Genomic DNA, 26,247 nt, shown 5'->3' on the forward strand with positions numbered 1-26,247 from the left:
CAGTAAGGTAAACTACCTGCTATACTTTTGATTTTCAATGTTCAAGATCAGATAATTTGATACCCGCAGTAAGTTGTATTCAGTTGCGGCAGATGATCCACAATACCTAAATCACAAATTCAACAGCATACAGCGCTTCAGAAAAATAAGCAAATAACACTACTGGCTTTTAAAACCCCTGTCCGTATGAAAATCCACTGTCTTTCTCTGTATCCTACAGCATTTTCACAGTAATCTACGGTATATCTACAGTATGCTACGGTATGCTAGCTCTGTATATACAGTAAATCTCTGTATGCCACTGTATGTACCTACAGCATGCCACAGTTACATACAGTAGGCCCCGATACGCCTACAGTATGCCACTGTATGGCTACTGTTTCCTACAGACAACTACGGTAAACCCCAGTATATGCCCCAGTACGCCCCTGTATATGTTCATTGAAGCAAAAAGAAGAAGTTTACAAACTCCCAGAGCACTGTACGGTTACCTAAGATGTGGGATTATCAATTTAGTACACAGAGTTACTTACCTAAGAAATTTTTGAACATTATTTTAAACACATAGTATTTTTTTTAATTTGTTGAGAGACTTATTGTGTTCTTTTATAACTCTGAAATAACTATTAAAAATTAATTAATCATTGCTTCAAACATTATTTATCTATCAATTTTTAAAATTAATTATTTAATTATTCTTTGGTTTGATTTATTAGTTAATTAATTAATTTATTTATTTTGCGAACACTTATTTAATCCTTAAAATACTTTGAGTGACTTGTAACTTTTGTGAAAAAAACAAAAACAAAACACAGCCGGGGTAATTCTTGTTTTATTTTTAACTTATTGATGTTCTTTTAAAAAAGAATTAATCTTATTAATTGCATGTAATCAATCATTGCATAAAAACTTTGTTCTTATTTCTAAATTGAATATACAAACAAAATTATTAATTTTATACCCGAAAGTTGGATCTATTTGGCTAATTTTATGTAAACAATTTTACGCTAAAATGTGTTTCAAAGTCTTTTTGAAGCATATTTAAACTACTTTTAATTATTTTATTTCCGTGTTGGATATCAAAATAATCGTCTCATTATGCACAATCTTAACCCGTCAATAGCTTTTTTGATACTTTTATTTTGTTTTGATTGAAAAAATTCGGTTCTCTCACAAAGAGAAAATGTTATTTCAAACAGCCTCAGATAGGACACGGTCCCTCTCTGTCACAAAATAAACAACGTATAGTGGTCAGTGAAAAAGACAATAGGTGTCATTACTGTGTACCCAGAGTCACTTGTAAACAATCAATGGCTTTGAATTTTTTTTTATAATCGTGTAAGGGTTTTGAAAACCGATTTTTTTTTTTTCAATCAAATCAAAGTAAAAATATGAAATTGCAATTGACAAATTAGAATTGTGCATAATCTGACGATTATTTTGATATCGATCATGGACGTAAAATAACTGAAATTCGCTTTAATATGCTAAAATAATACTTTGTAACATAGTTTAGGATAAAAATATTAATGCAAAAAAACCCTTAAATATCTAACTTTAAGGGATATGAATACATAATTGATTATTTTTTTTGTTTTGTCAATTTAAAAAATATAATTAAAGAGTTTGACATTTTTATGGTGATAAATAAATTATTTATTTTATTTATTTACCATTTATTTATTTTTCTAACACCTGTTTAATCCATAAAATAATTGGAATGGCTTTTTGTACCCGTTGGAAAAAAATTACACACACACACCTATACAACAAAAGTAATGTTGCTTTTTAAAAAAAAATACTTTTTAAAATCAATTCAATAATTGATTTTAAATGGTTAGTGAATAAATAAATAAAACTGAGTTAAATCACGTATTTAATCATTGTAAAAAGAACAATATATTTATCTATTTGATTTTAAAATTGACGATACAAGCAAATTAATTAATTATAATACTGAAAGTTGGATTTATTTGGCTTATTTAATGTAAACAAGTTTCCGCTAAAATGTCTCTCAAAGTCTTTTTGAAGCATATTTATACTACTTTTAATCATTTTACTTCCGTGTTGGATATCAAAATAATCGTCTCATTATGCACAATCTTAACCCATCAATAGCTTTTTTGATACTTTTATTTTATTCAGTTTGACAAAAAACGGTTTAAAATGTTATTTCAAACAGCCGCAGAGTGGTTACGGTCGCTCTCTGCGACAAAATAAACAAGGTGTAGTGGTCAGTGAAAAAGACAATAGGTGTCATTACTGTGTACCCAGAGTCACTTGTAAACAATCAATGGCTTTGAAGTTATTTCATAATCGTGTTAGGGTTTTGAAAACCGATTTTTTTTCAATCAAAACAAAGTAAAAATATGAAATTGCAATTCACAAATAAAAATTATGCATAATCTGACGATTATTTTGATATCCATCATGGACGTAAAATAACTGAAATCTGTTTTAATATGCTTAAAAAATACTTTGTAACATAGTTTAGGATAAAAAATATTTATACAAAAAACCCTAAAAAAATCTCATTTTCGGGGATATGAATAATTGATTATTTTGTTGTTTTGTCAATTTAAAAAATATAATTAAAGAGTTTGACATTTTTATGGTGATAAATTAATTATTCATTTTATTTATTTACAATTTATTTATTTTTCTAACACCTGTTTAATCCATAAAATAATTGGAATGGCTTTTTTGTACCTGTTGCAAAAAAAATACACACAAACACCTACACAACAAGAGGAATGCTGCATTTAAAAAAAAAAAGTTTTTAAAATCAATTCAATAATTGATTTTTAAATGGTTAGTGAATAAATAAATAAAACTGATTTAAAACACGTATTTAATCATGGTAAAAAGAACAATATATTTATCTATTTATTTTTTTAAAAAATTAATTATAATCCCAAAAGTTGGATTTATTTGGCTTATTTAATGTAAACAAGTTTCCGCTAAAATGTCTCTCAAAGTCTTTTTGAAGCATATTTATACTACTTTTAATTATTTTACTTCCGTGTTGGATATCAAAATAATCGTCTCATTATGCACAATCTTAACCCGTCAATAGCTTTTTTGATACTTTTATTTTGTTTTGATTGAAAAAATTCGGTTCTCTCACAAAGAGAAAATGTTATTTCAAACAGCCTCAGATAGGACACGGTCGCTCTCTGTCACAAAATAAACAAGGTATAGTGGTCAGTGAAAAAGACAATAGGTGTCATTACTGTGTACCCAGAGTCACTTGTAAACAATCAATGGCTTTGAAGTTATTTCATAATCGTGTTAGGGTTTTGAAAACCGATTTTTTTTCAATCAAAACAAAGTAAAAATATGAAATTGCAATTCACAAATAAAAATTATGCATAATCTGACCATTATTTTGATATCCATCATGGACGTAAAATAACTGAAATCTGTTTTAATATGCTTAAAAAATACTTTGTAACATAGTTTAGGATAAAAATATTTATACAAAAAACCCTAAAAAATCTCATTTTCGGGGATATAAATAATTGATTATTTTGTTGTTTTGTCAATTTAAAAAATATAATTAAAGAGTTTGACATTTTTATGGTGATAAATTAATTATTCATTTTATTTATTTACAATTTATTTATTTTTCTAACACCTGTTTAATCCATAAAATAATTGGAATGGCTTTTTTGTACCTGTTGCAAAAAAAAATTACACACAAACACCTACACAACAAGAGGAATGCTGCATTTAAAAAAAAAAAAGTTTTTAAAATCAATTCAATAATTGATTTTAAATGGTTAGTGAATAAATAAATAAAACTGATTTAAAACACGTATTTAATCATGGTAAAAAGAACAATATATTTATCTATTTATTTTTTAAAAAAATTAATTATAATCCCGAAAGTTGGATTTATTTGGCTTATTTAATGTAAACAAGTTTCTGCTAAAATGTCTCTCAAAGTCTTTTTGAAGCATATTTATACTACTTCTAATTATTTTACTTCCGTGTTGGATATCAAAATAATCGTCTCATTATGCACAATCTTAACCCGTCAATAGCTTTTTTGATACTTTTATTTTATTTAGTTTGACAAAAAAACGGTTTAAAATGTTATTTCAAACAGCCGCAGAGTGGTTACGGTCGTTCTCTGCGACAAAATAAACAAGGTATAGTGGTCAGTGAAAAAGACAATAGGTGTCATTACTGTGTACCTCATGTCACTTGTAAACAATCAATGGCTTTGAAGTTCTTTCATAATCGTGTTACGGTTTTGAAAACCGATTTTTTTTTTCAATCAAAACAAAGTAAAAATATGAAATTGCAATTGACAAACTAAAATTGTGCATAATCTGACGATTATTTTGATATCCATCATGGACGTAAAATTATTGAAATTTGTTTTAATATGCTTAAAAAATACTTTGTACATGTAGCATATTTTAGGAGAAATAATTTTCATATAAAAATAAAACTTAAAAAATCAATTCGGGGGTGGGGGTGTATATTTAATCACTTTGTTGTTTTTCAATTACAAAAATAAATAAATTATTTTTTATTTACTTTGTTTATTTATGTATTTGTAAATAAATTGATAAACAGATTAAATAAATAAGATAAAATAATTAGTTCATTTATTAATTTTTGTATTTTTAAAGTCATTTATTCTATTTAATTTTCACTTACCACTTCACCTTATTTATTTTGTGCCGTGTCTACTATGCAGCTCTGCATTTGTCAAGAAAATAGATTGATTTATTTCTAAAATGATTAATTTCATGCTGTTAATTAATTATATTTATTTTTTCAAAGAAACTATATCAATTTTAAAAGCTACAATTTTCCAAAATGCAGCATTACCCCGGTCGCGTTTTTTTTCTTCAAAAGTTACAAAGTCACTCCAAGTATTTTATGGATTGAATAGTTGTTTGCCAGATAAATAAATAAATTAATTAACTAATAAATCAAACCAAAGAATAATTAAATAATTAATTTTAAAAATTGATAGATAAGTATTTTTTGAAGTAACGCTTTATTAATTCTTAATAGTTATTTCAGAGTTATAAAAGAACACAATAAGTCTCTTAACAAATTAAAAAAAAAATACTACTATGTGTTTAAAATAATGTTCAAAAATTTCTTAGGTAAGTAACTCTGTGTACTTAATTGATAATCCCACATCTTAGGTAACCGTACAGTGCTCTAGGAGTGTGTAAACTTCTTCTTTTTGCTTCAATGAACATATACAGGGGCGTACTGGGACATATACTGGGGTTTACCGTAGTTGTCTGTAGGAAACAGTAGCCATACAGTGGCATACTGTAGGCGTATCGGGGCCTACTGTATGTAACTGTGGCATGCTGTGGGTACATACAGTGGCATACAGAGATTTACTGTACGTACAGAGCTAGCATACCGTAGCATACTGTAGATATACCGTAGATTACTGTGAAAATGCTGTAGGATACAGAGAAAGACAGTGGATTTTCATACGGACAGGGGTTTTAAAAGCCAGTAGTGTAAATAAGCAAGAATTTGGAGCGACCAGTAAAGCCAGTCGTCAGTGACAAACAGAAACAAAGTCAAAATACAAGCAATTTTTATTTTAATACTTCAATAACATCACAGTCACACACCAAATAGTAAAGAAATGCATCAATTATTTTTTATGCAGGAAAATATTTCTAAAAATAAATAAATAACATGTTTGTTTGCATTAAGAAACTTGTGAAATAAAGAAAACAATTTTAAAGCTTAAAAATATCACAAACACACATTTCGTTTCAGATCATATTATCACATTACATATAACATTAAAAATAGAAGGCTTTTTCAAAATTTCGTATTAACTTTTTTTTGATATCGAGAATATCTGTTGGATTTTTATTCATCAAAATGAAAAAAGCCATTCTGCACATGACCGATCGTCTTAACGCTTGCAGGAGGTATGCATTCTGTCGGAACCAATATAATCTCTTCAAATCTTAAGGAGTTTCTTCTTGATCTGTCACTGGTGAGGTGTGTTTCTCGGATGCTTGTGTCAGTGAGATCTATTTCCTCTACATCGGTTCCCATGAGGCTGCGGTCAATCCGGACAATGTACCTTAGCTCGTGGCGCCAGCTTTTCCGAATCAATCTAGCAAACTCTTTGATCTTGTATAGTGACTTAGAACAGGAGATGAACTTTGACGCTACACTGCAACTAGACCCACTACTAACATGGTCTTCAAGGCTTGTACTTGAATGAATATTTTTGGGAAAGATTCCAGTGATATAAGTCTCTGCAGGTCGGAGTAACCTGTACAAATAATTTTCGGATTCTTTCTTATCATCAGGGTCATTCCTGTTTTTAGTGTCGTCATCATTTTCCTCTAAAGACCCAATGACGTCATCGCTACCTCCTGTCTGATTGTGACTTGGAGAAGTTGGTCCCTTTTCTTCGATAACTTTTTCTTTCACAATCAACGTTGGCTCGCTTACGTTTGTATCGTCATCTTTTTCAATGTAAATGTCGTAATTTTTTAAAGACTCGCTCTCGCCCAGTATTCCGGAATCCAAAGACCTTTCATCGCATTCAGATACTTGACTGGCCTCTCCTTGATGATTTAAGTCTTCATCTTCTTTGTTTTCTGGTAGATGTAGTTGTAGTGAAGTTGTACCCTCAGTTTTGGAGTCAAAAGCGTTTGAATCCTCATTTAAGAAAATTGGGATTGATTCCTTTGAGAGATTTCCAAACTGCTTTTCTTTATATTTCAGCGATTGTGCTTGACTTTTATTTTCACTCTCGAAGTTGTTAGTGCTTCTTACTTCAATAGGTATGTAAATCTTTTTGGAACCCTCTGCATGTTCAATGCAATTTCCATCTTTGTCTTCTTTGACATCTGTCAAGTTTGTCGAAGAAGTAGTTTCGGATCCAAAGGATAATATTTCCACAGGAATAGATAATATTTCTTTTCTGTGAATGGTGTAGGCAACAAACTCGCCCCTTTCTCTAAAACAATCGGAATCCAAATTGTTCTTATTTCCTCTTTCTTGTTGATCATCATTTTCAGACTCGATTTTTATTGGCTGGATTTTGAATTCTTGCTGTTCGAGAAGAATTTCTTTACCATGATAAATTGAAGGTTGTAGTGAACCATTCAGATCTGTGTCAGATTGAAGCTTCTGTTTCTTTTCTTCAAATTCACTTTCCTCCTCGCCTGACCCTGTTGTTTAAATCATTTATACAAATATTTATAGACATTTAAAGTTCTGAAAGAGAATAATACACTGTTTAACACGTAGACATTTGATGTGTTTTAAAAATTAAATAACAATACAATTAAAGATCGGATAAATGCATTCAGTCTATACAAACAATACAAATGTTTAATTTTATTAATCCTGGCATGAAAAAATTTTTAGAGTATTTAATAATATAATTCATATTTTCCAAACATTACTACCGCTGTGCTATATTTTATATTAACATACATACGTTTGCGTTTGTTCACCGCCGATTGTCTAGGTTCAAAATCCATATTGAGTCTTATACATGTATATGTTATCTGAAACATTTGAATAAAACAAATACTAAGAGGATTAAAATAATATGGTTATATGTTGTGAAAGCAGGATATTTTGTATCTATGATAAGTTAAAAAAAATTGTAAAATTTGGCGTTTAATATTTATTTTGGTGTTTTATAGTAATTAGCAAGTTATGTTTATAATATTTACATATATTTATTTGACGGCTACTTAGTTCTATGGCTTCGCAAAATAGAGGAAAGCAATATTTAGGTTGAATTACAGTACCTTTCTTTTCGTTACGTATGAATTTGAATAAACACCAATACCAAATGAAAGTTATCTTTAATTTAATGTTTTTGTATTGATAAGCAATAGTATAATATAAAAAAGTTAGATTTCCTGCTATACGGTATGTCCTCTGATATTTATTTCAATAAACCGAAATTGACGTTGGTGACAATTCATTTATACACATCGGTGTATTATCAAATACAATTCAAATCATCACTGCCTTTCTGAAGATGAAAACAAATTATATCCAAGAGTAAAAAAAAAAAGTTTTATTCTTAAAAAGTTTTAAATGAGTACTTGGTCACTCATATCATTAAAACAATAAGCTGAAGTATTGATTTAAAAAACATAAATTTACTATACATGTGTATCATTTTTTTCTCAATTAATTTACATCATCTTTCTATAATTTGTAATAAGTTTTCAGAAATGGTGATTGAGTACTTACCTGTAAAGAGGACGTGGTCTCTTTTTATTTTACATAGTAATATCTGATAAACAAATGTTTTTAAGGGATGATTTCAGTTACAAAGAAATTGAAGTGAAAGTACATATTAAAAAACAGGAAACTGATTTCGGAAAGTACACAGTGTTTAAAGGACACCATTATGAATAGCTTGCATTTGAATTAATAAAATGGGCATTTTTAAAAAAATACTTATTCGAATGCGTGACGTAAGAAGTATTGTTAAGCTCTGAAATTCGACCCAGGAGGAAGCAAAATGTACATTATGTGTAACTTATTTTAGTAGGATAGCCTTTTAAAAATCTTTGGTGATTTAAATATAACTTTGGGATTTTTCATACCTATTAATAGAATTCAATTTACATGATTTAGTAGACTATTTATCGTACTTTTAGGAAAACGTCTCCTGGAGAATCATTAACTTTGAATAACCGAATCTTATTTATATGTACTGCCTTAGGAGAGGTAACCATTTTCAATATTATAGAGCAATTTATCTCCTCTACAATACAGTGGAAAAAATGAAGCTCATTTGGAAGGAAATGTTATTAAGGAAATCTCAGAGTTTTATTTTTAAAACAATATGAAGAATGTCATGATGCGTATACAATGTAAAATCTGTATATAAATTCGGGAGGGGGGCTGTCAAATTTTCGTTGTTGGGGGAAAATTCCTTGTTTTATGGGGGAGATATATTGGACATGCGAGGGAAAAATATGTGAAAATTTGAAAATACATTACAATATAGAGGAGAAAAAATTCAAGACCTCAGATGCTTTAAACTTTAATAATTCTCTGCAGGTCAGAGATGACCCTTAATGCCAAATTCGAAATTTATAGAATGTACATAATTTTCATCACTATTGTTTGTTGTCTCTTTTTTACTCCAGAGAAAACATTATTTGTGCAAATAAATTTAAGATTCTAAAATATTAAATTGAAGCACATATGAATCTGGTGACGTTTTTCGCACTGCGTGAAATCGTTCACCCATGCACAGACACATTGCATAACTATAACCCTAATTCCGTGGGAGGGAATAAAAAGTAGTGGTTACTATTCAAGGAAGGTGGTAAAATAGAAATGATTGAAGGTATCATTTCCCTCGAATATGATAAATACTGATGAATCAATATTAATTGAAAACTCATACAGATGTCTTGGATACGTGATAAGGTGAAGATCTATGGCAGAATAAAGAAAAAACAATGTAAAGCAACCATTAATCAATAAATCAAAGTAAGAAAATACAATAGAAACTCTGCCCTTGAGGAAAAAAAAATCAAGTATATTAATACAATTCAATTGTTATGGTCCATTTCAATTGTGGACAATTTTGTGTATCATTTTTGTAATTAAGCGTAGTGTGTCTGTATATATTTGAACCAAGGAACTGTAAAAGTGATATTTACTTTATATTAATGTTCAACTTTGATTACAAATGTATTATCTAGAGGTTATAACCGTATAAGCAAGTCATTAAATTATGTGGAGTGTCGTTATAACCGTAAATTCGCAATATCCGTGTTCGTACTAAACGAGTTTTGCTGTAATATGTATACATTTGAACCAAGGAATTGAAGTAGTGACATTTACTTTATATTTATGTTCAGCTTTGATTACACATGTAACTAAAGTACACTGAGATACATAATTTTTAAAATTGGTTTTTGATTTTGATGAACGGTGTTGCCATGGCTACTAGATACAGAGATGTCTTTGAAATTCTTTTAAAATGCTATTCCTCTTGCAGTTTTAGTGTTAGTTCAACATAAGTTACATGTAGCACACAAGAAGACTATTAAAAGATACATATTTATTAATGGAGTTTTGATTTTGTTGAAGGGTCTTGCTGTGGAAACTCAAAATAATTATTCGAAATACTATTAAAATGCAACTCCTTGTACATTTTAAGTCTGATTTCAATATAGCTCGGCAAGAAGACTACATGTAGATACATGATTATTTATTTTATTTTTTACTTATTTTTTTAATATTTTGATGAATTATGTGGCTATGGTACTCATATTGTAATTTCTGTAAAATTCATTTAAAAGGCTACTCATACATAATTATGTAGTCTTACATGCATTGCAATCGTGCCGAAAAAAGAGACTTAATCATGGATCATTATTCTTTTTATTACTGTTGCAAAGTTCTAAATGCAATTGCTATTTTCTCTCTCTTTTTTACAAGTACAAAGCAGTAGAGCTACAGTCACAACAAAGGCTTCTAATATTTTATGTTCAAAATAAAAAAAACAGTGAAAAGAAAGGAATATGCGATATTTATTAAAAAATTAAAAGACCATAATCTTGTTCAAATAATTTTCATGATCAAATTTGCAATAATTTTTCTTAGCAAAAAAAAACTATATTATTTTTTCGTAAATACAAGAGTCTTATGCATTCATATATACAATGTATGTGTATAACAGAGTCACTCTGATTGAACTCAGTCAAGATTGAATGAGATTTGTATTTTAGTGTATTATGAATTTGATTAAATTTGATTCTCCTAATCAATTACACGTATCGATTATTTGACAAAGGGGTAAGTAAAAGAAAAAAGGTTGAAAAGGACGAATGAAAAGAAAAGAAAGGAAGGAAAGAAAAATATAAGTGAAGAAATAAACAAACAACAAAAGAAATCCAATATGAATAATCTTAATTGATCTTCACTATAAATTGCTGGACGAACTTCTCTTATGAATACATCATCCACAAACAAAGTTGATCTATGTCTGTATATATCTACTTCGTTCGAAAAGCCTCCTCTGTAATTAAGTAAAGCCTCGATGTCGCTATCACTTAACTCTGACGAGATGGACTCTTCGTGGCGTCTCCGAGCATGACCCACGTCTAATAGGGTCAATCCATAGTCATCCTCTTCATGCATTCGTAAAGTTGCTGATGAAGTCTCTGTTATGGATTCAACTGAGCTGGAATCTTCTTCCAAAAACGATAATTGGCTGAATTGTTTTGAGTTATTTTTAACTTCTTTTGTTGGATATATTGGTGATTGTAATGGATCTGTAGTTGAATATGCCTTATTGATTGTATCGGTATCTTCAAGAGCATAAACGTAGCTGTAAATTCTTTTGTGATTGTTTCAGTTTCAAATTTTTGGAGTTTTGATTTTTCAGTTAAACTGGAATTTTCAAATCCCGATTTAAACAATTGAATGGGAAGGGATGTATTATCATCGAAAATCGAGTCAGCATGTATGATGTCCGTTTCCCTACAGTCTTGAGATGGTTGACTAGAAGTTCCTTCTGGATCCTGACTGAAACCATTTTCCTCTTCGAGGCTCAGCGACCCGATTTCCGATACTTTGTGATGGGATAAATCTGCCTTTTGTTTATCAGAGAAATTTTCCAATTTATTTAATGCTGAGTCATCGGACGACGGTTGTCCTCTAAAAAGTTTTTCGGATAAGCAATCAGGTGAATGAACGTCACAAGCTATTTTTAGTGTATCATTAAGTTGATCTGTTTTGTTTTGACGCCTAAGATGTCTTTTTTCTAAGACTAAATCTTCATCATCTTCATCATCTGAACCATTTTGGTAAAAAAGAATATAAATAAGATTTGCATAATTTCAATCCAAATATATTGCAGATTAAATCACAATATAATTGAGTATTATTGCAGAATTGTTTTCGAAACATAAATAATAAGATTGGAATAAGAGGATTTAAACACATAAAACACTAATATTTAAATTCAAATCAATTGTAATGAATAAAAGACCTATTGCCCTTTGTTGTTGGAAAATCCTTTTGGATTCAAAAATTAAACAAAGGTTAAAGGATTGCTTTAAAATTCATACCTTTGATTTGGTTCTCCATTGTTTTAAGAGCAACAGAATCCATTTTTGTTGTTCCTGAAAAAAAATATAAAAAAAACAAAGAATTACAATTTTTTTCCTTCCGAATATAATGTCACAATTTCATTGTTTTCAAAATACATGTTTCATATCTCTTTCTGCTTTATCTTAAAGTATTAGACTAAATGTCATGCCATTTGGTCAAAACGTTGCTTTTAATTAACGAAAAAAATATTATTATTAAAACTAGGCTCTATCTGTTTCATTATTATTTTGTCGACTTCTTCCGGTAATACGTTTGCTTTTCATTCTTGTACTATTTTTTTTACTGTTGAAAAGTAGAATATATTTTTATCAGTGAAATACTGGAGAGAGAGAGAGAGAGAGAGAGAGAGAGAGAGAGAGAGATTACCTGTTTTGAATACAGAGCCTGTAGTAATGATAGAAGTTTTATCTGACATACATCTGTTTTATAGGGCATATTCAGTTACAAAGAAAATAAAATGAAAGTAAATGATAAAACAGGAAGTATATTTTTCAGAAAATATTTATCTTTTCGAAAACATTAAATGGTTTTTCTTGTATTTGTATTGTAAGATAGCATAAAATACCCGTGATATGTGTTTTCATTAATTTCTTATAAGCATGTTTTGACTATTTTTACATCTTCTTTTTTATTTTTACAGAATGTCTAGAAGTGCTGGTTCAATGTTTGTCATTTTGACACACTTTAATTTGGTTTCCATCTCAGTGTTTTTTCTTTTAAATGGGATGAGTTGTCGAGGCCAATTTGACACTATATCTTTCTCCTTTAAAAGAAGAACTCCATATGAATAGAAACACAAAAATATCAAATTTTGAAACTAAAGTTTAAGATATCATATCTAAAAAATAAGCTATATCTGATGATAAATTATTTACCTAGATTGTTTAACATTTAATAACGTTTTATTATCTCAACCTGTAGTGCCTTAGGACAAATATAAACCCCCTCATCCAACTGTTAGTAATCGTATTTTTTCGTTTACAAGTATTTATACCGCGCATTTTTTATATAAACAGACTGATGTTAGGGTATTCTTATTTGAGATGCAATGTAGTATATTTTTTATATATAACTCTGTATTTTTTTCTCGTACATGTACATATACATAGCCATCGGTAGCAAATTGAAAGTTGAACTACCAAGGTAAGCCCAATTTTCAAAGCCTACATTATGTATATTTTAGCCAAACATTCCGGTGCTGATGCCTATGTTACATTCAAAAATATGTATGTGCATAACTGGTAAGATGTTGAAAGCTTTCAATAATCTGATGAGTCCTTCGAATAATTCAGACACCATCTCCTCCTGTGTAGTAACGAATAACAATGTATATATTTTAAATACATTTTTCAGGGAAAACTATTTGCAATTCTTAAAAACCTTGGATGATCCTACTGATGTCCCACATGGACCTTGTTCTTCCTATTTATTTAGATTTAGATTTAGAGACTGACAATGCGTTTTGTTTTCATTCAAATCACTGGCCTACATCAGCACTACCATGGATACAGAAATGTCATAAACAGGGCTGGCCAGATCAGGATGTTGTATCAGAGATATTGAGTGGAGGAAGTCATGTTGTTCCGATCGGAAACACACCTGAAAATGAACTCGAATGGAGAATATCATTCTCTCGAGCTGAACAAAATCTCGTTTATTCGATGAATCAGAGTCAGTTTTTGTGTTATGGTCTCTTCAAAATTTTTCTTAAAGATATAATTAATTTTTAACCTAATTCTCTGCTCATACTTTATAAAAACTATTGTATTTTGGGTCATAGACCAATATTTTCTTGTTTTGGACGCCTGAGAACCTATTGACTTGTTTCTGGGAAAGTTTTAAATAATTGATATGCATGGTACATACACGGGAATGTCCAAACTTTTTATTCCACAAAACAACATGTTTAAGTGAACGTCATTGGTTCTGAACAAACCTCATTATTCAGTCAATTGTTTGATTTATATAGCAAAGCAATATCTTGTCTACTATCAATTGAAACAATCCGACCTTTCCTCAGTACTGCTATATTAAACAGAACACTTAGAATCCGTACACACGAGAACAGTATAATAACGACCACTGAATTGGATATAAACCTATTTAGAGAATTAACTATTTTTCATCAAAAAATTAATTGTACTGATATTGCAGTTTACATGAGACAAATAGAAAGTATTACAAGGAAAAGGCTTACATCGTATGAGACAGTGTCTTTACAACGTATCACATCAGAGGTGTTACGGAATACTGCCATGTACTTAGATCGTTGTATGCATCAAAATAAAACTCGGAATAAGGTTTTCTATAAGGCAAAAATATGTAAATTGCTAAAACAGTCTTGTAAGTTAGGATATTTATCTGACATTCTATTCATTGCTCTGTACATTTACAGAACACGTAGATATGATAACTCACTCATTTGTATACACAGAGCACAGGAGAGAATGTCATTGCCGTATATTATGTATGATAATCATGTAAATGTAGATATGTACAGACATTACATGGAAAGGAATACACTGGGTGCTAAGATGAGGAGAGCTGTAGTGAGAGATATTAAGCTTAATTGTGTGTACAATTACATTGAGTTCATGAACTTGTGTTAGAACAGGAGATTAGTAAGAAGCATGACATACTTTTATTACAAATTCCACCACTAGTGATGTTACACATGTTGTTTATACTGAATCACTACAGACTGGGTGACACAGGCAGGTCAAAACAATCTCTACAGGATCTACAGACTCTGCTGCTCTATGATGACGATGTTTATGTACCTCCTTTCCTCAGAGATATTTCGTGGCTAATACTCGGAATCTGTCAACAAATCTGTGGAGACTATTCGGGATCTCTCCTGTCTTATCAATATTCCCTACAACAAATACCACTCAACAAGCTTCAAAAAGGAACATTGTTAAGGATAAACACTCTTCCAAATGTAGCGATGTGACTTTTTTTTGAAGAATTGAATGTGTTTACATTTTAAAAAAATTATTGCTTATATTACTTTAATATGATTTATCAATGTGTATGTACATTCTGCTTTAAATTGGGATTATTTCTTTCACTTATAAACCTAATCTTGTATTATAATTATACTACGAATATTGTTCATATTCCTTTTAGATAATTGAGAATCTGACTTCTTTGTTTTTTTTCTTAAATAAATATAAACAAATTGTAAAAATACACATGTTATCATTTAATATTTTAACTTTTCTTTGACAAAAGTTTTCTTCCTATAAGTTGTATTATTTTTTTCTCCAATTTAGATACAAAACGAATATAAAATTGTTTTTATTATGTTCTAAGCTGAAATCTTAATGTCATCGTACTGAGATAAAATGCAAGTACTTAGCATTTTGTGCATTTATTTTATTTATTTTCCCAATTTGCATCTTTTCTTTTACGGTTATGTTTGTGTCTGACCTCGGTGGTCCTGGGGTCTTCTGTATTTAGACTCTTTCAAATATAGTGAAACTCGTTAAGTGCAAAGACATAAATTGCGAATTCATGGATATAGCGAAGTACTCTTGATTTCCCAGATATATGAATTTAATGAATTCCTTATATGGATAAATCGCTTTGCGGTTATAGCGAAGTAATTTCATACGCCCCAGAGACTTCGTTTTAAACGAGTTTTACTGTATTTTTGACAATTTTATTTACAAAGAAATAATGTAAGGAACCACTGTCTAGTTTGTCGAGTATGTTAGGGACCATCAACGAAAATTGGAAATGAGGGTCTATCTACTACGTATACATAATGGGCGTATTGCAAGTTATCCCAGGTTGCTGAGATAACGATCTTTTAGGGAACTTAAAAATGCGTTTAAACAAAAGAAATCTAGATCAGAGTGAAAATGAAATTCTAAAAACATTAGGTGTAGGATCAATTTCCAAGGTGAAGAGAGAAGAAATTGAACAATGATTGATTTCCGAAAAAAACTTTAAAGATACAAAAAGATGAAGAGAGAATAAAACCCATAAAGTTCACGAGGTAGCACAGGACCAAAGAAGCAATCGCTAAATGGTAGCTTAATGGTAACTTAATGGTGGCTAAAAGAATTTAATTCCTTTAACACACCATTGAGCCACCATTTAGTTGCAAATTATAGGTGCTTAATGTCCAAACTTCATTTAGCTACCATTAAGCCGAGCTTAATGGTGGCTTAATGGTCATTAAACCACTTTTACACATCTTATATAGAATCTTTGAACTTAACTTTTAAGCTGTTTCAATATTATTTTTCAAAATCTATTTCAACTCATAATTTTGTCTCGAACGTCATTTTTATATAACATTCTTGTCAACATGCATAAACTCGGGCACTTAGAACAAAGTTAGCTAATAGCCAAAGGGGCTTGCTCCCGGTGTCTAATTATTATTTATTCTTAAAAATTAAAAAATCTTTTACAGAAATACTAAAACAAGACAGGTTTTATCATTACCGTCTATGATTTTTTTTAAAAAAAAATAATTATTACATGCGTTAATTGTTTTATTATAAGTGTATCTGGATTTCTTAATAATTATTACACAAGGCAATGTGAAATATCTAAATGTTTCACTACCAAAAAGCAATCTGTTCTGGTAATTAAAATTATCTTTATTCATGAACACAAAATATATATCATTTTTTAAAAAAGACTTTATCTTTATTTCATGTGTTAAAAACATTCCGCTACAAAATTCATAAGAAAATAATGTCATTTTTTCCTTAAAAATCTCTGTCTTTATTTATTTTTTTTGGGGTGGGGTGGGGTGGGAGGGAGGGCTACTGGTATAAAAAATTTTAGTTTTCAAAGATTGACTTTTACATAATAAATAATTTGAATGAATTCGTGGTTAAAAGTCATTATCAAAGATAAATAAAACACTTGAAAATAACAGGGATTGCCCAATGCGCTCATTACCTTGTAGCATTCAATGAAAAAGCAAAGAAAAATTTAGAAACTTTTTTATTTGGCTGAATAGGCCACGGCCGCTGAAATGAGGGAGCCGAGGCATCAACATAATGCCTTGTAATCGCATCCCTAATAATGCAAAGGCAAGTTTTCTTCCATAAACTTGAAGTCAGCTACGCAAACGCTCTGAAAAAATACAATACAAATACGGCAGAAAAACAAATCAAAATAATGCAAACTGAAGAATCTTCAAAAACAAAAAGGAAACCATGGATTATTTACAACTAGTAGGAAAGAAACACACACACTTGCATTTTGCCAATTAAAATCATTTAACCATTATCTGACATCATTAGGGAGGGAGGGAGGGTGAAAGTTTCAAACGAAAGAGAAGTTGGGGTCTGAACTTGATTCAGATTGATTTAACGTATAAATCTAATCAAGTACATAGCGGTTTCAGACCACAAGAATGTTTGATATATATATGTAATCATTTACGCCATTATTATATATTATGCAATCAGGATTTACATATTAATCATGTTCATAATTCGGTTTCATTTTGTTGTAAATTGTTGATAATAATAAATAATAATAGTAAATAAGTTGTTTATTTATAATTTTATGGATCACATGATCAATTATTACATAATTAATTACAAGTATTTTCTATAATTAAAGTCACATTAGTGGCAAAGTGCAACATACCTAGATGTCTTGTCGTTTATGAGAATAGAGAGTGAAGGAGGTTTCTTGAAATTCTGCGATATTACAATAACTGTGAGTTGGGTTCTCGACAGTAAACGAAAATGTTAATGAACAAAAAGTTCTACAAATTAGTTATTATGTCAAAATGAATATGCATTGGTAATTATACATAAACTATATTATCGTTTATGTGCAGAATAATTTTAGCTATAATTCTTTTTTCACTTTAGATTCAAGATAAAATCAGATATACTTATACCAAATTATTTGGATAAATTTAAGAATTAACCATGTTTATCAATTAAGTACGCATTAACATTAACATTCAGAATCTTAGTCTTTATAAATTATAATGATGTTACATGTAGTGTACTCAACGAAAAACTGGCAGCCTTTAAACATGCTGCCGTGTATAAATAGTAGGTTTATTTGATGTACAGTAAAGTTGTCTGACACGTTACATAATATTGAAAGTACAATTCAATTTAAATCTTGAGGAAACGTATTTACGGTTAAGTGAAACCTTCGTCCTTCAATGTTAAATATAATTTTTTCTCTTAAGATCACTGAATAATTTGCATAAACAAGTAGTATTGTACAGTCGTCTACTTAAAGATCGAATTGTTTTTCCGTTTACTAGCTTGTAACGTGATTGTTTAGTAGTGCATTAATTTCATTCAAAGGTCAAACTATTTAAATTCCACAAAAAACTCGTGACTTGGTTCATTTTAATTCCTAAATACACTCCGTGCACACATGTATTTACATGTTACATGAATCAGAAGCATTGAAATCTGAAGCATTCTCAAGGCTTCATCTTATTTTTCCTGAATTTTGTTTATTAGGAGCACGTTTAAAGTGAATAACATTGTATAACATCTTTATCTTAATTCTATGTATTAATGTATAGGGTCCTAATTTACCATCATATATGCATTTCATTTCCGTCAGCATTCTGAAAATCGCAAGCGTCACTGATACATGTACATCAATGGAAACGTGGATTCAACCTGAAAAATAGAGCCAAATTTCAATCTAAATATTACGTTTGGAGGCGAAAATGAATTAGATTTTGAAAATAAATTAGTAATTTTTGGTTTAATAATTTTCTTTAGTGTATCGATTCTTAATATTTCACTAGGATTCCAATAAAAAGGTATTAAGCAGATTAACCGAATTCACGGGAGAAACATGTAACTCTTGCATCGCAAAATGTAATAAAAACAACTATATATTTTGCCAGAAAACTACTTTCAAAAGTGCTTTTCCCACCGATTTTATTTTTTAAACAAAAAGATGAAATATTTCTAGATTTAGTTAAGTTTGAATTATAGTCCTGGTAAAAATGTATTAGAAATTACAGTTCTTGTTTCTGACCTACATTTAATGGTTTATATAGTGGAATTCAAAAACACAAAACACAAGGATATTTTACTAAATAAGCAATTTTCAAACAAATCTTCAATTACATTATTCCTTTTGGATTAAATTGATACTGTTTTAAATAAAATATCAAATATTCCTGACATTCGATGTGCCGCCTATTAATGCAATGCTGCCTGGTTTTTCGGTGGATTGCCTCTTAAGTTTTCCCTCAACACAAACGTCTTTGAAGTAGTCGTTCCTGAATACAGATAGATTACATATAATTTATGATTGCCTAGGTTTCCATTTAAAAAGAATTGTATCGTTGGCTCATTACGCAAAAAAAAAACACAAGCCAAAATAAACAGGTTGTAGTTTTCAGAGGGAATAAGATAATTTGCAGAGAATAACAGGCACACATGAATACATGTAAGACTCATCCTGTATAAATTAAAATTTTCCTCGCTTTTATTTTTTTTTTACCAAACCCTCCGAAAATGTCTTAATGATTTTGAGACGCCGCTACTTGCCGTTGGAGAGTTACCTACATTTTAACCTATAATCAACACTTTAGGTCATTGAGCAGTAAGGAATGCTTTTCCTGCAAGCATACTTGTATAAAAGATCCTAATCATTAACACTTTTTAAATGTTAATCCTTCTGGGATATGGAGTTTTTCAGTGTAATACTACAAACAATTTTACAGATTTACAGATTTCTTTACAGATAACAAAAGTTTGGACGATGCTATGTGGAAGTTCAATGGATAACTGTATATCGCGTAATTTTATACTACAGAGCAAAAGGTTTCTGAACTGGTATATCAATTGATTTAGAGTGGAACTTAAATAAAACCTCGGCAATCATTAAGGGTCCTGACTCACAGTCCCTTGTTTCATATATACGAGTTGGGGGTGTCCTGAAAACGAAACAAGTGCCTGTGTCCTCACTGTCCTATAAAGTGGCGTTATAAAATTCCCATTCTACAAATTTAAATGTACAAGGTATTTTATGCAGGTATCCTGTCGGAATAATACTTCAAGCTCTGATACCCGTAGAGCCAACTTGAAATGTTAATATTTAATGAGTAAGAAATTATAGACTTGCGTTTAAGATTCGGTCAACACCTTCAACATATCTGTGATAATGGATTGGTGGATCTATAAAGTGATTTCTCTGAGTGTATTTTATCAAGGTGATTCTTTTTATATCATTTTTGTTGGGGAGATAGATAATGTGTTAGCAAAAAATTCGCAGAAAAATTAAGGAAAGATAAATTGTAATTATTCAATCAAATAAGTTTTAAATAAATGCATTAGATGACTGCTTAAACATTATAACCGGTATATCGCTCGAACGTCAAAGGACTAAACTTATAAATGAATTAGAAGTTTCATCTTTTTTGACTGACCATGCAACTTTTAAAGTAAATTAAATGCTGCATTAGACAAATATTAATATCCATTTTGAAGGGGTCCAATATTTCCTGCATCTTAATAAAAGGAAGCGGATGCACTGTTTTAAAGCATTTTTTTCTTTAAAAAAAAATCAATATTAAGAAATTACAGGTCGAAAAATTTAATTACAATTTCATATAACTGTTTTCAAAACGTATTTTCAACTGAAAGTTAGATAAACGTCCTATAAATATGTTTTTGATGTTATGATAGCCTAAACGTTTGAAAGAAGGGATAATAAGAATTTTTAAAAAGAAAAAAAAATTATATATGCTTTTAAAATTCAAAACATGGTAATTTAATAATTTCTCAAACATTTTTCTTTTTTTGTATAAATCCTAAGTTTCAGTCATATTATGTTGTACTTTATAAAAAAAAATGAAAATTTGTTAATATTTGAGGTATATTTTATAATCATTCTTCATCACGAAAATTCTAAATGCTCTCTCGGTTAATTTCTTTATTAAAATATCAATAAATATCATAATTCGTATCATATTTCGTTTGTGTGTGAGCAAGATTGTTCAGTGCAAACCCGTCAAATGGAACTGATGTTAAATTTAGATCGGGATCGATGTCCAATGCTGCTATGATTTATAGATATGATCTTTTATTGCGAGGAGATGCTGCGCTTGCGCATGTTGCGGTGCCCTTCTTATGAGATTTATCAAGTGCATTTCCAAGTGTCATAGTAAAATTTTTCATGTTATTTATGAATTTAAATAAGGAGTTTAGTAATATATAACACAAATCTTATTTATGAATTAAAAAAGAGTATACTAATATATAACAGAACACTTTCTTATAATCTTAGTTACTAGTAAGTGGATGTTTATATTTATTTTAAAGTTACAAAAAAAAATTGGGTTCCAGCTTTCCATGATTGTGTCAATTATTTTTGTAAATGTTATGAAATTTCCTATACATCCATTCTTTTTAACTTTTAATGCTATTTAACTGAGAGAGGGCACTGCTCTTTTAACCTAATGCTGATTAGTAACTGATTATAAAAACACATGGCCAGTATTAAAGTAAAAGCAGAGACAGATAGGGGTTGTGTTATCTTTCGAAGAAATGGTGCCATGTGTACAAAGTTTAGATTGAATTGTTTTAAGCATGCAGATGTATATTGGCATCAAATACCGGACAAATAGATTTAAAAAAAATCCTGACGCCGTGCAAGCAATTTCTCTTGAAGACAATATTTGGGTAAGGCGATAAGTAAATGTAGCGATTTTAAAGTACATAAAGATATAATAAGTTCCATCAAGGGCGGAATTAGTTGTTAATGATATCTAATTAAACACCCTCACTAAAAATTCCATAGAATTGATATTTCCTTCATGCAGTACTCCTTCCTAAAATTAATTTAGAAATTTGAAAATGATAAGTCTAAATTCCGGTGTTAATAAATATCAAACATGCTGTAAAAACATTTACAGTGTATTACGGATTTTTTTTTATTCATTTGTATTCGGCAAGTTTTTAATCTCTTAAGTTTAGAATGAATTTTTAGATCATATTCATGCTGTATATTTAACGCATTGAATTTGTTTGTCACGTACATTTGTAATTTAATACCATTAATAATTTATACTTTTATATTTAAATGCCATGACATGCTACCCTTAAATGGCACCTGGTAGACTTGTCTTTAATCCTTGTTAATTGTGTAGATTTAAAGCTGTCTTAGATAACCACACTATCAGTAAATCAGATATTGTCGTCTTCTTATGACCGGGATTTTTATCAGACAGAAAAATATTTTTTCGTTATGTAAATCTGTGACCCATTCACAATTTATTTTAGTTGAAGATTAAAATGTCTTCCATTCTACATCAAATGTCTAAGCTAGAAAAATTAATTCTATTACATAATATTGATATTTTAATTATTAAATAATGAATCTATCATTGCATATATGAGTATATTTAAATGAGGTGTATTTGGAAAAACAATCCTTTTTAAATATCATGAAAAAAAAATATAGAGTGGCGAAGTTTTTAGTCTGAGTAGTAAGATGTTTTTTTTTCATTAGATCAGTTTAATACAAATGTTTTCAATGAGGGCATATGGCACTGCCTGATTAATATGATTGAGAATGTGAAGAATGGCCTTAAAGTGCAGTGATTCTGAACGAGTCTAAATAAACTACATTTTGTAAATTATACAAGATAGAAATGAAGGATGACATAGTTTTTTTAATACGTGATACCATCAAGAAAGAACAGTAAATTAATTTTCAAGCCTCCATTATAATTGTTCTTCATTTCAATACACAACTTAATGTTATATGTGATGTATTACCCAGTTTAATATTTAAAGTTATATATATATATATAGATATAAAAATATAAATAGAAACTTTAAAAAAGCTACTGATACAGTCAAGATATGTAACACAGAACTCTTCATAACTTTTGTATAAAACATTGTGAGAAAACATCATTCACTCACAACTACGGATTATTGTGTCACATATTTGGATTTTTATACCAGGTATAAGTTTTTTCTTTATTTTATTGAAAACAACCAGATTTTAATCAGACGCCATATTGTACTTTTTACAAATGATATTTAAAAACGATTTCTTTTTCTTATAACTAAAGTATACACGAACTATAATGATTCAGGTAAAATCTGGTTGTTTTCAATAAAATAAAAAAAGAGAAATCTGCTCTCGTGCATGAATGTAATGTCTGCATGTTTATCAAAAGGATCTCTCTCTCTCTCTCTCTCTCTCTCTCTCTCTCTCTTATGATCCCAGCGTGTATCTCTCGAGATCTCTCTTTGATGAAGAAAATAGTATCTCATGAATTACTATAGGTTTAAAATGAATAATATTTTTCGTACATTCTAGATCAAGGTCCAATAATAAGATGTTCATGTTTTCCGACCCTGATAATTTGAAAACTGTCGATAATCGTCGAGCAATTTTAACTATATTGGGTCTCTCTCTCTCTCTCTCTCTCAACATTTAACATGTCTGTTTTCCCAACTGTTATTTTTTTCCCTCATGGATGTACAATGCACACCCCACTAAATATTCCTCTCGTTTAATTTTCAATATTTTTATAATTGAATATTTGCTACATTGCTATAACTACTGTATAAATGCACATTTTGTGGTTTTTTTGACAGGAAATTCCCAATATACCCCATCCCTTTTAGTTGTTGACGAGGAGAGAAACTTTTCAATTTTAATCAACAAACTAAAACAAACTAAAACATTTATTTTCAAAAAACCAGGTTAGCTATAATTTTCAAATTTTATTGACATATTCTTTTCACCATTTAGCACAAAAAAAAAGTCATCTTTTTTTATATACATATTAAAGACCTTTTATTAAACTGATAAACCATGAATTATCTAAGCCTTAAAAATTGTTTATTTTTCAATTTCAGTTTTTTTTTTGTGTGTGAAAAAACCTGTTGTTAAGTTAAAATTTGGTAAAAAAAAAAAAAAAAAAAAAAAAAACTTTCTTAAGGTTGCTGGCACATGTAGTAAAGATAATCTTCATGATTTTTTGTATAATTTTTGTACGAACAGTTTTGATTTAATAGCGAAAAATTACCCCGTCCCTCTTTCTCTCTAAATCATGTTCCCGCACCTCTTTCAGACTTGGGTCAATGACTATATATGCTATGAATCTAAAAAGCACTTTTAAAAAAGGTCAAATTGGAATATTGTTTTTGTTTAAAAATATATTAACTTACATATATCAGAGTTCTCATATTTAAAGCGTATTTAAATGTAGATTTATAGGTAATTTTTGAATACCCCCATCCACCCCCACCCTTTCCTTTTTTGCGTCGCTGCTAAGACGATTAGCGTTTGAAAAAAGCGTTGGTTACAGTGTAGATATATTTCGTCATATGAATCCCTGTGGTACACACTAGTTTGTTAATTCATGAATGCAGAATACATAATGACTACTGGTTTTTTTTATATATCAAAAACAATTCGATAGTTGTTCCTCTTTGATCAGTAAGGCTCTGAGAAAGACATCGATGTCGTAAAAAGTTTTTATTTGTTAATTGGTGTTGTTGTTTTAATTAAAGAAGAACTAACCAATATTATTATCGCGAATGCACAAATTAAAATATAGACAGTTACATGTGCGTAGCCAATATTGTACATAACGAGAATTTAGGCAATGTAGGCTTAAATAAAATTTTCAGAAATCAATCCCCATATCCCATTTTTCTTTTATGATTGATACATCGGGATCGTAGTATTCATCACCATGATGCTTTATTGCCAACGTTAAATTTGATGTCACGTCAAACGTTCAATTGAAATTGCAAGAGTTATCTCCCTCAGTATGTTGTACGTCTTTAATTTCCTGTCATGTTTACTATAAAGTTTATGTACCTCTGACCAGACTGCATATATTATATATAATGTATATATGTTATAAAAGCACCTTACCTCATGCACCAATACGTTGTTCTGGGTGAAATAAACTGAACTTGAACTTAACACTTCAATAAATAAACCATACCCTGATTACATTTTTTTTGCTCAACACACATCAACAATGATGTTTCCTACGATAAAATCATTACATGTAACATTGACGTAGTATGCAGGGTTATTTTCGCCCCGTGTTATTTTCGCCCATTTGCAGTTGTGAACAATTTGGCCCAATTTAAATTCGCCCATTCTTAGTTCTGCGTAAGAAATTATGCTGTTTATTTGAATTCGCCCCGTTTTAAATTCGCTCATTTCTCAAGAGGACGAAAGGGGCGAAAATTTCCCTGAAAGAGTATTTTATCTATCACAGTTAATATATGGTTTACATATATAACCATATCTTCAGTATGTCTTTATGAAATGGATTTTGATAAAAATGTGAAAATGATTTCTCTTTAATTTTCAGTAATTTTGTCAAAAACCGAAGAAACAAAAGAATTCTGTCACAATGAAAGAAAAACCATTGTAACTGACAATAATTGTGACGTCAGACATATTACCATTACTGTAGAGGGAGACCCTAATCATGTTGATCAATGCGATTGGAATCAAGGAAAAATGTGTATTAATGGGAATTATGAGAATACCAATAAATCTCTTCGATTCAGTTTCACTTTTCATCTGGAACATCATGCGGGAAAACAGATGGTGATACATTCCAGGTGTAATAATGGAAGCCATATCAATAAATCTATTATAATGATACCATGTCGTAAGTTTCTCTCTATCCTTCGATCGATCGAATTAGTAAGAACACGATAAATATTTGTTTTATTTATTTTTTAATTAACTTCATTTCAGTAGGTTCAGAATTTACGGTTGATGCCACCTACAACAAGGAACACATAAATTTGACCTGCCAACATAAGTTCTTCAATTTGTCATCAGACGGAATCCATATAAAGAGGAAGGAAGAAGATGATTTTATCGTTACCTGTACATGGAACAGAGGAGAATAAGTGACACAGTGTCAAACAAAAGAACAAGGTAGGTCAGCATTTTTTAAAAAAATGTTTTTAGATCTTAAATACTTAAATTAGATACAAGTGCAGTGGTAAGAGCATCTGTTCTAGAGTAGCGATGTTCAGAGATAATCATAACGTCGCGGGTTTGAAACCACTGCGAGACGTACACCTGGAGAACGAGTCCTTGGGTGAGAGATGACGTCACCATATGAGTGAAAGAAAAAAACTTACTATACTT

General features: G+C 29.8%; 3 protein-coding genes across 6 annotated transcripts; 1 reads left to right on the forward strand and 2 right to left on the reverse strand.

Annotated features, from left to right (window-relative positions):
• Positions 1–5,791: 5,791 nt before the first annotated feature.
• LOC134247684 (uncharacterized) lies at positions 5,792–8,699 on the reverse strand. Of its 2 annotated transcripts, XM_062730015.1 has the most exons (3): positions 8,236–8,699; positions 7,463–7,532; positions 5,792–7,190 (listed from the first exon to the last, which is right to left on the reverse strand). In XM_062730015.1, exons 2-3 carry the CDS (start codon positions 7,503–7,505, stop codon positions 5,869–5,871), a joined length of 1,365 nt encoding a protein of 454 aa, XP_062585999.1. In that variant the 5' UTR covers positions 7,506–7,532; positions 8,236–8,699; the 3' UTR covers positions 5,792–5,868. The 2 variants fall into 2 exon arrangements, with proteins under 2 accessions (XP_062585999.1, XP_062585998.1); XM_062730014.1 differs by lacking the exon at positions 8,236–8,699 and having other exon boundaries at positions 7,463–7,890.
• Positions 8,700–10,294: 1,595 nt separating this feature from the next.
• LOC134247685 (uncharacterized) lies at positions 10,295–12,151 on the reverse strand. Of its 2 annotated transcripts, none has more exons than XM_062730016.1 (2): positions 12,084–12,134; positions 10,295–11,806 (listed from the first exon to the last, which is right to left on the reverse strand). In XM_062730016.1, exons 1-2 carry the CDS (start codon positions 12,124–12,126, stop codon positions 11,178–11,180), a joined length of 672 nt encoding a protein of 223 aa, XP_062586000.1. In that variant the 5' UTR covers positions 12,127–12,134; the 3' UTR covers positions 10,295–11,177. The 2 variants fall into 2 exon arrangements, with proteins under 2 accessions (XP_062586000.1, XP_062586001.1); XM_062730017.1 differs by having other exon boundaries at positions 10,301–11,797; positions 12,084–12,151.
• Positions 12,152–20,163: 8,012 nt separating this feature from the next.
• LOC134247686 (uncharacterized) lies at positions 20,164–26,019 on the forward strand. 2 transcript variants are annotated; one of them, XM_062730018.1, is made up of 3 exons: positions 20,164–20,305; positions 25,451–25,756; positions 25,849–26,019. In XM_062730018.1, the coding sequence occupies exons 1-3, from the start codon at positions 20,257–20,259 to the stop codon at positions 26,001–26,003; spliced, it is 510 nt and encodes a 169-aa protein (XP_062586002.1). In that variant the 5' UTR covers positions 20,164–20,256; the 3' UTR covers positions 26,004–26,019. The 2 variants fall into 2 exon arrangements, 1 of the variants encoding a protein (XP_062586002.1); XR_009987912.1 differs by lacking the exon at positions 20,164–20,305 and adding an exon at positions 23,007–23,066 and having other exon boundaries at positions 25,849–25,999.
• Positions 26,020–26,247: the final 228 nt, after the last annotated feature.

The sequence above is a fragment of the Saccostrea cucullata genome, unplaced genomic scaffold (assembly GCF_032062105.1).
Source record: "Saccostrea cucullata isolate Sc308-1 unplaced genomic scaffold, CSIRO_AGI_Scuc_v1 ctg2029, whole genome shotgun sequence".
NCBI lineage: Eukaryota > Metazoa > Mollusca > Bivalvia > Ostreida > Ostreidae > Saccostrea > Saccostrea cuccullata.